At 35.2% G+C, this 15,541-nt stretch overlaps 1 protein-coding gene across 3 annotated transcripts in view; it reads right to left on the reverse strand.

Moving 5' to 3' along the window:
* Nucleotides 1-10,911: 10,911 nt before the first annotated feature.
* The window catches only part of Btf3l4 (basic transcription factor 3 like 4), a 29,065-nt gene continuing 24,435 nt past the window's right edge, over nucleotides 10,912-15,541 (reverse strand). For all 3 annotated transcript variants that reach the window (XM_015485004.2, XM_015485003.2, XM_015485002.2), the window contains 3 exons: nucleotides 12,793-12,994; nucleotides 11,846-11,905; nucleotides 10,912-11,368 (listed from right to left, as the gene is read on the reverse strand). In XM_015485004.2, coding sequence (XP_015340490.1) covers nucleotides 11,322-11,368; nucleotides 11,846-11,905; nucleotides 12,793-12,994 — 309 coding nt within the window. In that variant the 3' untranslated portion in view covers nucleotides 10,912-11,321. The remainder of the gene's footprint in view (nucleotides 11,369-11,845; nucleotides 11,906-12,792; nucleotides 12,995-15,541) is intronic.

Genomic DNA, 15,541 nt, shown 5'->3' on the forward strand with positions numbered 1-15,541 from the left:
AAAAAAAAAAAAAAAAAAAAGGCTAAGGATGTGGCTCAGTGGTTAAGCATTCCCTGGGTTGAATCCCTGGTACCCTTCCACCCTGCAAAAAGGTTGAGAAGACAAAAAGACAAATGCTATATGATTCCAATTATATAGTGGATCAAAAGTGGTAAAATTCATAAAAATGGAAAGTAGAACGATGTTTTCCAAGGGATGAAGAAGGGTAAAATGAGAAGTTGTTTAGTGGGATAAAGTTTCAGTCTTGCAAGATGAAAAGTTTTTGGAGATCTGTTGCACAACAATGTGAACATAATTAATACTACTGAACTTAAAAATGGTTGAGATGGCAAATTTTATGCTGTTGTTTTTTTAACCTCAATTAAAAACTTATTTTATAAAAATAAAAGAATGAGGGCTGGGATTATGGCTCAGTGGTAGAGCGCTCACCTAGCACAGGCGGGACCTGGGTTTGATCCTCAGCACCACATAAAAATAAAGGCATTGTGTTGTGTTCATCTACACCTAAAAATAATAAATATTTAAAAAAATATAAAAATTAAAGAATGAGGAGAAGGCTGAGTTCAGTTGCTACATTGAAGTCACAAATCTTTGTCAGTTCTCAGACCCAGAAACCATCAACTGAAGGTTGATGGCCATGCTCCTATTTCAGAAGGACCCTGCTAAACCACAGCAAATATATGTAGTAGTGATTCCCCTACTTCTTCTCCAAAGGAACGAATGGCTATTTATTCAGAAAACTCTACATGGAATAAGGAAATGATCCAGATTTTTCTAGGGTTGTTGGATACAGGGTCCAAGTTAACACTAATACCTGGGACCTAACACATTAGCATGGTCCCCCTACTGGAATGGCAATATATGTGGGTCAGATAATAAATGGAGTCCTAGCCCAGGTCTGTCTTATCTACCCACTTGTTTCTCCTGTTTCTGAGTGTATAATTGAAATGATACACATAGATTTGGCAGAACCTTCACATTAATTTCTTTTAAAACATTTTAGTTATAGATGGACACAATATCTTTACTTTATTTGTTTTTATGTGGTGCTAAGGATTGAACCCAGTGCCTCACACGTGCTAGCCAATTGCTCTACCACTGAGCCGCAAACCCAGTCCTCATGTTAAGTTTCTTGATCTGTAGACCATGAGCTACTGTAGTAGTAAGAAAGGGCCAGTGGAAGCCCTTGAAACTGCTCTTTGACAATGGCTAAGATAATAAATAAAAAATCTATCACATTATAGTGGAATAGCAGAGTTTAGTATCTCCCTCAAAACTTTAAAGAATGATGGTCCCTCCCATATTCTCATTTAATTCATCAGCCTGGCTTCTGAAAAAACTGATGAATAATGTCAATGATAGCCAAACTAGATCAAGTAGTGGCTTCAACTATACCTGCTATGAGACTCTCACAGGATAGGTGATAATATACATCCATGATCTTACCCTAATGTTAATATTCATGTACTATCTTCCATTATGTAATCCAGAGGGACCTGAACTGTTTGGCCATTTGCAGAACATCACATCAGTTCAATAGATCAATACTATTTTGTTAATTGGACCTGTTATGCAGTAAGTGGCAAGTACTTTTGCCTTGCTAAGGCACATGAATCTCAGAGTGTGGGGGATAAACTATACAAAAATTCAGAGGCCTGCCACATCAGTGAAGTTTTTAGGGGTTCAAGGATCTGGAGCATTCCAGGACATTCCCACTAAAAAACAAGCATATTGTGCCTATTACCACCAAAATGGAAGCACATTTGCCAATCCTCCTGGGTTTTAGAGATCACTTTTTTTTTTCTCTTGGGAATACTACCATGACCCATTTGTCAGCTGATATAGAACATTGCTGGCTTTGATTTGGGCTCTGAAAAATCATGACTGAGGTATGAGCAACCCTGCCGCTTGGAGTATATGACTTGACAGATTTTTATCACATTTGAGATATCTGGGGGTAGAGAATGACACTGTGTAAAACCTCTGACCACCACCTGACTCCAATATTTGGTTGTTCATAAATTAAATCAAATTAATTCATTTCTGAATTTAATTGATTCAGAGTTACCTAATATGTGCTTATCATATACCAGTCTCTGTACTTGATGCTGGAAACAAAAAGATGTAATAAAACCTCTTCCCTGTTCTCAAAAAGTTCAATAATATTATTTTACTCATAATATTTGCATGCTATTTATTTCAACTATTCTTTTTCTTCCCCTGGCATTAGCAAGGATTCAGGTGATAACAAAAGGGGGGCCCAAAAGAGGGGAAACTTGAGAACAATTCTGTTAACTAAAAATATGCTGCAAATTGGGCCAAGCCCGTTAGCTATCATTTAATTTGAACAGGCCCTATCAGTCATGCTTTGACAATAAAACTCATTTACTCAATGTCTACTATATGCTACCGATTACATATACATTACTTTCCCAACAATTCTGCTAAGTGTTAACATCCTTCACTATCCAATAAGAGAACTGCAGTTTGGAAAGTTAAATGTAAGGAGTGGTAGAGCTAAGATTTCAATGTAGGACCATTATTGCACCCAAATTCTTTGCTTTACCCATGACAACATTCTACCTTCATGCTATTTCCCTTGTAGTCTGAAAATATCTTGATCTATTCCTACTCCTTCATCTAATGTTAAATTCCCTCCAGGGAGCGTGAACTCTTCAAAGCAGTCTTTTTTATTTATAATCAGGGAACACCCCGCCCCCTCCTTTTGGTGCTGGTTATTGAAGCTTCACACATGCCAGGGAAGCACTGTACCACTGAGCTACATCTCAAGCCTAATCAGGAAATTCTTGTAGAGGATATTCAAATGTCTTCACTCTAGGATCATTTAGTTACAAGGAAGAGTCTCATAACCTAATTTAACAAAGTGATGGTGGCAGAGGAAAGTGTTTTTAAGAACACAAAAATCTGTCAAGTTAGCAACCCAGGTTCAGAAGGACAGCTAGGCCTCATAGGACAGGAATTATGAAATGATTTTTTGAGGCTTTTCTCTCGCTCGCATCTGTTATTTCTGCTTCATTCTTACCAGCTTCCACTGTTTGCACACAGCCCAACATTAGCGCTATAGCCATATCCTACATGACCATTCAGTTCAAGGGTCTGCTATCAGCTGAATTAGCCTTTAAAATTTTTATTTTTTTACCATAAATTCCTTAGAAATGAATGCATTGGCAGCTTAGCCTATTGTTTGGATCTTTGGTCAATGTTCTGACCTTGGTCTGATTACTTATGACTGGGGTGAAGTCAACCCTGTGAACACAACTTGTTAGGCTTCTATTTGGGGCAGGGAATGCTGGGGCTCAAGACCAGGGCCTCACACATACTAAGCACATGCTATACCACTACATATATACCCATTGCCCCTATCTAGTCTTCTCAAGAAGGTTCTGTGAATATAAACCAACCTCAGAGGATATGTAAGCCAGGATTAATACATTGTGGTAAGAACTTTGTCTAGAAACATAGGATGGGATGGAGACCCTTTTCTTCTGTGACATTTAAAAAGTCTGCAGCACTTACCTCATTCTTTTTTTAAAATATTTATTCTTTAGTTGTACACAATACCTTTATTTTATTTATTTTTATGTGGTGCTGAGGATTGAACCCAGGGCCTCAATGTGCTAGGTGAGCGCTCTATCACTGAGCCACAACCCCAGCCCACTTCCTCATTCTTACCATCAGCTTTTATATTTTGAATACAATTAAAATTTTCTAACAATTTTAATACCATGGATGTAGGAATTGGCACCTAGCAATGGCATCTGTGACTTCTCAACACTTGGGCCTTGGGAATGGCTTAATGCTGAGGTAAACCATATCCATAGTGCTTGTGATGGACACATTTACCTACAGATGACTGATCTCCTCAACATGGGGTCTCCAGAGGCATGCCATCAGATTTTTTTTATTGTAGTAAAATATACATAAAATTTGCTATTGAAACATCTTTTTAGTATATAATTCGGTGACATTAATATATGCACATTATTGTACAGTCATCACTATTTGTCTCCTGAACTTTTTCATAATTCTAAACTGAAATTATACTCATTAAACAATAACTCCCCATTCCTTTCTTCCCCATAGTAACTGTCGCTATGACTTTGATCTAAAATACCTCATGTAAGTGGAATCATACAATATTTGTCCTTTTATGTCTTATTTCACTTAACACAGTGTCCTTAAGCTTCATCCATGTTGTAGCATGTGTTAAAATTTTCTTCCTTTTAAAGGCTGAGCAATATTCCATTGCATATACATACCACACTGTTTATCCATCAATGGAACCTGTTCCTTCTACCTTTTAAAAAAAAAAAAATTAGATGTTAATAGTCCTTTATTTTATTCATTTATTTATATGCAGTGCTCAGAATTGAACATAGTGCCTCACATATGCTAGACAAGCACTCTACCACTGAGACATAACCCCAGCGCCTGCTTATACCTTTTATGAGTAGTGTTATTGTGAATAGTGCTGCTATGAACATTCATGTGCAAATACTTGTTCAAATTCTTGCTTTCAGTTCTTCTGGATGTATACCCAGAAGTGGAATTGCTGTACCATATGGTACATTTAATTTTTGAGGAACCTCCATACTGTCTTCCACAGTGGTTGTGTAATTTTATATCCCACTGGATGATACAAACATTCATCTTTCTCTATATCCTTATCAAAACTATAATTTTTAAAACAATCTCCTAATAGGGGGCTGGGGTTGTAGTTCAGTGGTGGAGTGCTTGCCTAGTATGTGTTGAGGCACTGGGTTTGATTCTTAGCACCGCATATAAATAAATAAAGTTCTATCAACAAGTAAAAAAATAAAAACAAAAAAAGAATCCCCTAATAGGTGTGAAGTGCTTATCGTGGTGTTTATTTTGTTTGGTACTAGGGATTGAACGTAGGGGCACTTAACCACTGAGCTACATCCCCAGCCTTTTTTTTTTTTTTTCTTTTGTATTTTATTTAGAGACAGGGTCTCACTGAATTGCTGAGGGCCTTACTAAGTTTCTGAGGCTGACTTTGAACTTGCTACCCTCCTGCTCCACTGGGATTACAGGCTTGTGCCACTGTGCCCGGTCCTTATTGTGGTTTTGATTTGCACTTCCCTAATGACTAGTGATAGCTATTGGCTATTTGTACATCTTCTTTGGAGACATTTCTATTCAAATCCTTTATCCATTTTTAAATTGGGTCTTGTGGTGTTGTTGAGTTGTAGATCTTTATATGTTCTGAATATTCATGCCTTGTATACAAAATATTTGTAAATATTTTCTCCCAGTCTGTGGGATGTTTTCTCTAGATTTTGGTATTAGGGATTGAGTGAGGGGCACTTTACCACTGAGCTACATCCCCAGTCCATTTTTTTTTTTTTTTAATTTTGAGACCTAGTCTCACTAAATTGCCTGGGCTAGCCTTGAACTGGCAACCCTCCTGCCTCAATCTCCTGAGTAGTTGGGATTACAAGCATGTGCCATCTGTCCTCCGATAGTGTTCTTTGAGGTACAAAATTTTAATTTTGGTGTAATCCAGTTTATCTTTTTTGTTGTTGCCTGTACTTTTGGTATAGTATCCAAGCATTCATTTCTAAATTCAAGTCATGAAGCTTTCCTGTTTTCTTCCAAGACTTAGGTTTAAGCTCTTACATTTAGGTCTTTGATCCATTTAATTATGTATTGGTGTAAGTAAACAATATGACTTCATCCTTTTGCATATGGATATTCAGTTTTCCCAGTATAGATACTGGGAAAAGACTATCTAACCTATTGCATTGTTATGGCAGTGTTGTTAAAAATCATTTGACCACATATGTGAGGGTTTATTTCTGGGTTCTTTGTTATTTCATCGAGCTACATGTCTCTATGCAAGTGCCATGCTGTTTTGATTGCTGCTGCTTTGAATTAAGTAATAAGTTCTGAAATCAGGAAATGTGCCCTCCCAGCTTTGTTCTTTTTCAACTGTTTTGGCTATTCTGGTTCTCTTGAGATTCCATCTTAATTTTGGGTGTTTTTTTCTATTTATGCAAAAAACATCATTGGAATTTTGATAGGAGTTGCTTTGAATCTGTAAATCATCATGGATAGTATTGACAAATTAACACTATTAAGTTTTCCAATCCATGAACACAAATGTCATTTCATTTGTCTGACTTTATTTTTTTCAGCAATGTTGTGTAATCTTCAGTGTCTTTTGCCTCCTTGGTTATTTCTATGTATTTTATTTATTTTGATGCTACTGTAAATGGAATTGTTTCCTATTTGGATTGTTTATTGTTAGCATATAAGAAGTGCAACTGATTTTTTGTGTGTGTGTGGTGCCGGGGATTGAACCCAGGGCCTTGTACATGCAAGACAAGCACTCTACCAACTGAACTATATCCCCAGCCTGTGCAACTGATTTTTACAGATTGATTTTGTATCCAGTAACTTGGTTGAATTTACTAGTCTAAGAGTTTTTGTGCAGAGTACTTTGATTTTTAAATACAGAAAAATTGTGGCTTCTGGACAAATTCATCACTAACTTGTTCCAGTTTATGGAACTTTTGACAAGGAATACCTAAAAGATGGAAAAATTTTACAAAAAAAAAAAGTGTCAAGATCAAAACATGGAAACTATAAGATTTTTTCCCAATACTGTCATCAAAAATCCTGTGCATAAAAAAAAAAAAAAAAAAAAATCCTGTGCAATAGAGCACATACTTGGTATTCATGAGACCCTAGGGTTGATCCCTAGTACCTGTAGGGGTGGGTATCCTCTTGAAGGTATACCAAAAAAATGAAATTATTAACTTTATAAAGCTCTTAAATATATCCAAAAATTGTGAATCCTACTTCTAAGAAAATTCTCAAACTTATATCCTGAACAATCCTTCAGACAGGGTTGACTTTTTCAAGCTTATGAATATATAACAATGTTTTATATATATATATGTATGTGTATATATATATATAAAATATAATAATGTGTGGTATTGGGGATTAAATCCAAGAGTGTTCTTTTTCTGAACCAAATATCCAGCCTCTTTTTTAAAATTTTGAGATGGAGTATTACTCTGTTGGCTAGGCTGGCCTCAAATTTGTGATCCTCTTGTTTTAGCCTCCCAAGTAGCTGGGATTACAGTATCTACCTCCACAGCCAGCTGTGGACAATTTAATTCGATGAGGATGTTTGAGTAAAGGCTATGTACACATAATTTTCATTTCAATACATATTCATTAGGATGGGGATAGCTCAGTGGTAGAACTCTTACCAAGCATGCATAGGGTCCTGGGCTTAATCCCAAGCACTGCATAAATAAAAATTAAAAACTAAAAAAAGGGGCTGGGACTGTAGCTCAGTTATAGAGCGCTTGCCTAGTACATGTGAGGCACTGGGTTCAGTCCTCAGCACCACATAAAAATAAACAAATAAAATGAAGGCATGCTGTCTATTATCTACAACTATAGAAATTTTGTTGTTGTTGAACAGCATGGGGGAAGATACCAAGAATTTAGACTCTAATTTGATGGCTTTAAATTAGAATCCTAGTTATCCTACAGATAGTTGTTCTGACCTTTGGCAACTTCCCTACACCATTTCTGACTCTTTTTAAAATTGGGAAAATAATATCTGCCCACTGGGTTTGAGAATTAAATAACTTTGTATCAATAGTAAGTAGTCAACAGTGTTAGTTATTATGATTTTGAGTAGACTCTATGTTGGGCACTATGCTGAATGCTGGGGATAAAAAATGTTTGACTCAACATTTGCCAAGACGCTAATGATCTAGATGAAGAAGTGTAAATAATGTAAAATAATCTTAATATTGTACTATATATAATGTTGGAAATATAAGGCTATGATGTGGTCAGATATCAATTTAGATAGCTGGGCTCCTGTGTAGGGGAGAAGGAGTGAATCATAAACAGGACTACTAAGGAGACTATAATAATCCAGGCAAACTCTATATGTCATAACAATACAGATTGGGCTGATAATGTAGCCTTGCTGTGCCTATGGCCATAAGCTTCAGGAAAAAACTTTGTCACAGCTTGGAAGGTAACACACCTTAATCATCATTTGTCTTCACCTTAGTTAAGCAACTCTGAATCTTAGGTACCATTTTACAAAGGAAACTAAGGTTCAAGAGCAAGGTCACTGCTGCACATTATTCATATTGTAGTATATGAAAATGTTACTCTGAACATAGTATGAATGATGGATCTTAAGAGTTGTACATTGCAGTAGCCCTATTGAAGAGGCTATAGGTAGGTAGTGAAGCTGATCTCTATCTTTAAACCTATGCTTTTCCCTGACATACCATTTTCTTTCTTATATTTTTTTTGTGGGGGGTACCAAGGGTTGAACTTAGGCACTTAACATTGAGCCACATCCCCAGACCTTTTTTTTAATATTTTCTCTAAAGACAGGGTCTCACTGAGTTGCTGAGGACCTCACTAGGTTGTTGAGGCTGGCTTTGAGCTCATGATCCTCCTGTCTCACCCTCTAGAGCTGGTGGGATTACAGGTATGCACCATAGTGCTCAGCATAATATCTTACTTATGGGTTTGTAACATACTCAGGTCTAAACATGGAGTTAAAATAAAGAAACAAATTGGACCCTACATAAAGGTTTTTCACAGAAACCTGGTAGGCTTCTTAAAATGAATTTAATAGAATTCTGAAAGTATTAGTTACTTAACAATAAATTGAAGTACTAGATGTATTCTTAAGATCAATACTTAATATGGAAAATAATGATTAAAATAAGGGATCAACCATTCATTTTCAGCTTCCCTAAAATACATGAGCTTTACAAAAAAAAAAAAAAAGACTAGCCATAAAAATTAAGATAAAGAATCAATTTTACGTACATATTTCTTAAATTATCCCAAAAATTTAAGGCCAATTTCCCTACTATGTGTATCATATTTATGCCAAGAACCCTAAAATTTACTAAAGTTTCATCCATACTTTTATTCTTAAATTCTATGCCTACAATATTGTTGTTGTTGTTTATTTTTAATGTGGTGCGGGGGACAGAACCCAGTGCCTCACGCATGCTAGGCAAGTTTTCTACCACTGGGCCTCATCCCTGGCCAACTATGCCTACATACTCTGAAAGCAGAAACATTTTTGGGCACTGAGAATTTCAAAATGAAAAAAGAGGAAGAAGATTGTATAGTTTTATAAGTACTGATGAATACATCTCTGAACAGATTCCCTCCTAGAGAATTTTCAGAGATTCACAGAACTGCAAAAGCAGAAGAAACTTTACATTTAGAAATATTTCATTTGACTGATGAATTTCAGAGTATTTCAGTGACCTGTCCAAGGTCACATAATTAATGCCAGTCTGGACCAGAACACAAATCCCCTGACTTCTAGATGTCTATCTCCATTTGCTATACTGCTTATCTTCTTATCTCCCTAACCACTTGAAGTGGTCCCCCTAACTCTCTCTGCTCCACAACATGCCTCTTTGGGGCAATATAAGAGGAACAGAATTCTCAACTCTGTAGATCATGTATCACTATTGACCTAACAATGGATGAGACATTATTTCAAGCACTACTTGAGTACATTTCATTTGGGAGTAGGGAGTAGAAGAGAAATACAAAAGAAGAAAATTCTGTAGACAACAATAAGAGAGGCACAAGAGGAAATATTCTCCTCCTTTGTACTGTTATTTTATTTTGTTAAGTCCATATATTATATAAAAACATAACAGAAAAAAATGAACAAATTTATAAAATAAATTGAGGTGTCCAGATTAAAAAAAAAAACATAAAAGCTTTGCCTTCGCGTCTACTGATCTCTCAATATACTGTTGGTCTTGCACTTTAGATATCAAATAAAGATATCCAACTTGAAACAAAAAAAATTGGTATGCTGCAAGGATAAGCTGTAGTTAGTTTGGTGATGGGCCAGGAAATGACAGATTTTTCTAAATCTTATCTTAAAATATTGACTATCAAATGCTGGTATGCAAAATGCAAGCTTTTATCAGACAGCAAGAGGGAAACTTGAGCGAATGAATGCAACTTACCTCCAAGTCCTCTGAAAGGAGGTAAAAAAAATAAATAATTACTGTTTTTATCAGTGCTCCCCGCAAAGCATTATTCAAAGCATGCAGGAGGGTGTTCTGAGCAGCTACAGTAAGATCCAACCCAGAGGTAGGTTCAAGGCCAAGAGTGGAGAGTGGTTGAAGGAATCCTCCCCAGGCCTGTACCATATCTCAGAATGCCCATTTGTGCTGGGGGATGAAGTCCATGGCCTATTTTCTTCTCATTCAAAAGGACTTTCCCATTTCAACCTTGCTGGAAAAAAGCTTTCTCACACCTGCTATTAGAACAGTTAGGATTCAGGACAAGGCCAGTAAAAAATTATTTAGCAAGCACATGCCGGCTATTCCAGTTTGAAATCTAACAAACTGTAAATTTGAGGGAGAATAAAAAGGTGAAGATAGAGCTGTTATTCCTTAAGATGAGGAACAAAACCTAGAAAAAGAGGGATTAGGCACTCAACTCTACATGAAGAACCTCCTTCTCAAGCTAGGTACAAGATGAGGAAGAGTATTACTAAAGGTTGAACAGACCATTTAAAGAGCAAAAGGAGAGGGGGAAAAAAAGCAGTTATAAAGAAAGCTGGTAAAAGAAATTCTTCTGGGTCTGACTAGGTAAGTGAATCTAAGGCAATTGCACCAAAGATATGCAGTATTATTCCAGCATGAAGCTGGTGGCAAAAAAAAAAATCCTCAAAAACATTTTAAACCCAGAGAAATATATGAAAAATATGATCGTTTGCCAAGCAAGTTAAAACCAAATCTCCAATGGTAAAAAACTCTCTTCAAATCTGAAATCAAAGAATTCACTTTACATTAATTCTGTGCATAATTAGAAAAAAAAAAAGGTAACGAATGTAAAGATTTGTTTTATTTCTACTGGGGGAAGGAAGAGGATAAATAGAACTGTTTTCCAATTTCTTCTCCACTGAATACACACATACCCACACGCATACATATACATACATACACCAAAAATACCCTCCCCCAAACAAAACAAAAAACCAAGAAGTAAAACCCAAAACACCCTCAAACTGCACCAATACTTCATATTTGACCAAAAGAATAGATCCTGGGAAGAAGTGCAAAATGCAAAATCAAATGACCGAAAAATGCTGAAGAAACAGCATTATTAATATACAAAATATTTATATTACTGAACTAGTAACAGGTGATGTTCTCTGTGTCTGTAAAACTTTGGAACCACATAGCTGATTTGTTAAATCTAGTCCATGCCAGCTTCAAAATACCAAAAAAAAAATTTTAGTTAGCTTCATTCTTTGATGCTTCATCAAAATTTTCTACGAGATCTGGAAAAAACAACAACAAAAATAAGTCAAGGTGGGGGAATTCTAAGCTAAATAAAATTGCTGCAACTACAATTAGCTTGAAAACATAGAACAGGCAGAAATGAACATTTCACTAATAATGATTCGTTTATCTGCTTAAAACAGTAATCTTAAGGAGAGATATATATATATATATATATTTTGGTCTTAGCAAACTACTAAGGTGAGTAGTGTTTTCATATGTCAATTATAATTACCACATTAACTATGCAGATTTATAATCACAATGATTTCAATTTAATAAATTCAGTTAGCAGAGCTTTGTGTGATAATTTCTAAGTTCTACAAGAGAGTGCTTTTATTCTTTTTCACTAATCTATTCACATCATTGTGACCAATTTAAATTCAGAGATCACAATAAATAAAATTTTGAAAGTCATCCTGTCAGTGAAATAAACAGGATGCTACATGTCTTAAGTTCAAAGAAATGTCACTTACCTGGAACATCATCATCCTCTTCATCAATGTCTTCCGGTTTTGGTGCTTTACTATCCAACACTATAAAAAGTTCATTTTAATATTAGTTATTAAGAACAAAGACCTTTATAAACCACTTGTAATATTTATCCTTTTTTTTTCAAGTCTAAATTTCATATAGTTGCTCAGGAAAAGATTTTATATATATCTTAATCCATTAATGGATTAAAATCCATTCATGCTAGGTGTGGTGGTGCATGCCCATAATTCAAGCAACTCAGAAAGCTGACATAGAAAGACTGCAACTTTGAGGGTATCCTCAGCAACTTAGTGATGAAGCTCAGTGCTAGAGGGCTAGGGCAGGGGCTGGGGGGTACACAGGGGTTCAATCCCCAGTACTGGAGGAAAAAAAAAATTTCTTTTTTTTTTGCTTAAGTAACATTAAAATCAATAAAACTTTAACAATTAGATATACTCTCAATACAGTTGGCAACATTTATATGCAGCAAAGATAAAATTTATATTCAAATGGAATAATTCAGATATGAATAAACATAAATTACAGTCAGTCACAGTGGCCATATTCTCCAAATAAAAATTAATATTCAAGATTTCTTCCAAAAACTTACTAGAAAGTAAGTTTCTATCTACATAGTATGTATACAAATTACAGAGCCCTTTGATTTTTGGGGCAACAAGACACATTTGAACTCTAGATTACCTTAGAAATACAGAATTTATGGTTACCATAGTGCAATCAACAACACTGTCTGAATATTCTATATACCATATTACATTGATTATTAAAGAAACAAAATCAAACTTTTATGAAGCATACAAATGATGTTATAAAAGGTAAAATAATTACATACTGAGGCAAATCCTCTCAGTTGAAGATGGGACACCATTTATATTATTAGGTTCCTTAATTAAGGTAGAGAGTGAAAGAAGTAAACTGAAATACCTACCTTGCCGTGGGAACTGTTCAGCTAACTTTCTAAGGCTTGTTAAGCTGTCAGCACCAAGCTGACTTAATATTCCAGGAAGCATTTCTGTGATTGGTTTGGCTTCTGCATGACCAGTAATTGCGAAGGTATTGGCAGACAGGGAAGCTTGGACTTTGGGATTGTTGAAATGAATAACTGTCCCATCATCTTTAATCATGTTCACCTGCATGACCACAGGAAAAAATGTATTTCATATGCTAGGTACAACTAAAACAATATCTTTTTAAAAAGCATTTTATCCAGTTCTGATTTTTTTACTTAGCAGGTATGCAATCTCAAGGTAGTGATTAGCTATAGTGAACACGAATGAAGAAAGACCCTAGCAATAAAGTACAATGATATGGATGATACAAGTTGCTAGTATGGTCAAGAAATAGTCATTTTATTATAGCATCTAGATTTCCAATTCAGACTTCTATGAGAAGAAAGTTCCTGCCTACCATTAAAAAAAAATTATCAACCAAAAACTGGCTTGTTAATGAAACCCTTTACCTTACTCAATTTACATTATCAAACACATTATGTGCAATTACCATTTGGTGAGACAGTATCTTACTTTGGAGACAGACTGTAAAGGGGAGACAACATATGGTAAATAACCACTGAAAACTCACAAAAAAACACTCTAAAATTTAATCGACTAGATATTTCACTCTTTCGAATGCTTAGTAAATTTACAAAAATCTCCACTTGTCAGGACACAAAATCAATAGCTTTCCTATATAATAATAACAGATTCATTATTATTATAAGAAAATCTAATTCACAATAGCTAAAAAGAAAAAAGAAAAGTGGGGATGGGAGAAATGAAAATCTTGGAATAAATCTAACCAAGGAAAAGACCTCTACAATAAAAAATTATAGAACACTGAAGAAAGAAGTTAAAGACAACACTAGGAGATGGAAAGACTTCCCATGTTCACAGATAGGGAGAACTAACAATGTTAAAATGGCCATATTATCAAAAGTGACAGATTCAATGCAATGCAATTCCCATCAAAATACCAATCATATTCTTCACAGAACTAGAAAAATTCATTTGGAAGAATAATAAGATTCAAAATAGCCAAAGCAATTCTAAGGGAAAAGAAAAGCAAGGCTGGAGGCATCATAATACTCAACTTCAAATTATACTATAGATAATAGTATGGTACTGGCATAAAACAAGACACATAGACTAATGAAACAGAATAGAAAACACAGGGAAAAACCCACAGAGAAACAGTCACTGAATTTTTGACAAAGGTGCCAAAAGTATACACTGGATAAAAGATAGTCTTTTAAATATATGATGCTGGGAAAACTAGTTATCCATACATAGAAGAATGAGACTAGATTACCCTATCTCTCACTCTGAACAAAGGTCAAATCAAAGTGGATCAAAAGCTTATTAGCAACTTAGGGCTGTGGCTGTGGCTCATTGGGAGCGCACTTGCCTGGCACGCGTGAGGCACTAGGTTTGATTCTCAGTACCGCATATAAATGAATGAATGAATGAATGAATGAATGAATATCAACAACTAAAAAAAATTTTAAAAAACAAAACAAAACAACAACGACAACAAAACCTTAGCAACTTAACAAAGACTTTGCAACTGCTGGAAAAAAATGTAGGATCAATACTCAACATATAGGCACAGTCAATGACTTTCTCAATAGGACTCCTAAAGCTCAGAAAATAATACTGAGAATTAATAAATGTGATGGTATCAAATTAAAAAACTTCAGCACAGCAAAGGAAAGAAGAAATTCTTCTGATAGAGGATTAATAACGAGTATATATAAATTATATATAAAGAACTCAAAAAACTTAACACTAAAACCCAAATAACCCAATCAATCAATGGGTAAATAAACCAAACAGAAACAACTCAAAAGAAGAAATACAAATGGCCAATATATACATGAAAAAAATCTTCAATGTCTTCTGCAATTATGGAAATGCAAATCAAAACTATACTGAGAGTTCATCTCACTCCAGTTAGAATGTCAGTCATCAAGAACACAAATAATAATAAATGCTAGACAAGTTGTAGGGGAAAAGGAACACATTTACACTGTTGGTGGGACTGTAAATTATATAACCACTATGGAAATTAATATGGAGGTTCCTCAAAAGACTAGAAAGGGAACCACCATATGACCCAGCTATACCACCCCTCAATATTTATCCTAAAGAACTGAAGTCAGCATACTATAGTGATACATGCATACCCATGTTTACAGCAGCTCAATTCACAACAGGAAAAAAAAAAACTATAGAATCAGCCTAGGTTCCCATCTGTGGAAAATGGATTAAAAAAAAGTAATATACAAACATACATACACACACATATGACATATTCAGTCATAAAGAATGAAACTATGGGGCTGGGGATGTGGCTCAAGCGGTAGCACGCTCGCCTGGCATGCGTGCGGCCCGGGTTCGATCCTCAGCACCACATACAAACAAAGATGTTGTGTCCGCTGATAACTAAAAAATAAAAAAAAAAAATATTAAAAATTCTCTCTCTCTCTCTCTCTCTCTCTCCTCTCTCTTTCTTTAAAAAAAAAAAAAAAGAATGAAACTATGTTATCTGAAGGAAAATGAATAGAACTTGAGAACATTAAGAGAAATAAGCAAAACTCCAAAAGTCAAGGGTTGTGCATTTTTCTTGTATGTGGAAGCTTTAGAGGAAAAAGGGCAAAAAAGGGGGAGGAGTCTCATTAA

The sequence above is a fragment of the Marmota marmota genome, unplaced genomic scaffold (genome assembly GCF_001458135.2).
Source record: "Marmota marmota marmota unplaced genomic scaffold, marMar, whole genome shotgun sequence".
NCBI lineage: Eukaryota > Metazoa > Chordata > Mammalia > Rodentia > Sciuridae > Marmota > Marmota marmota.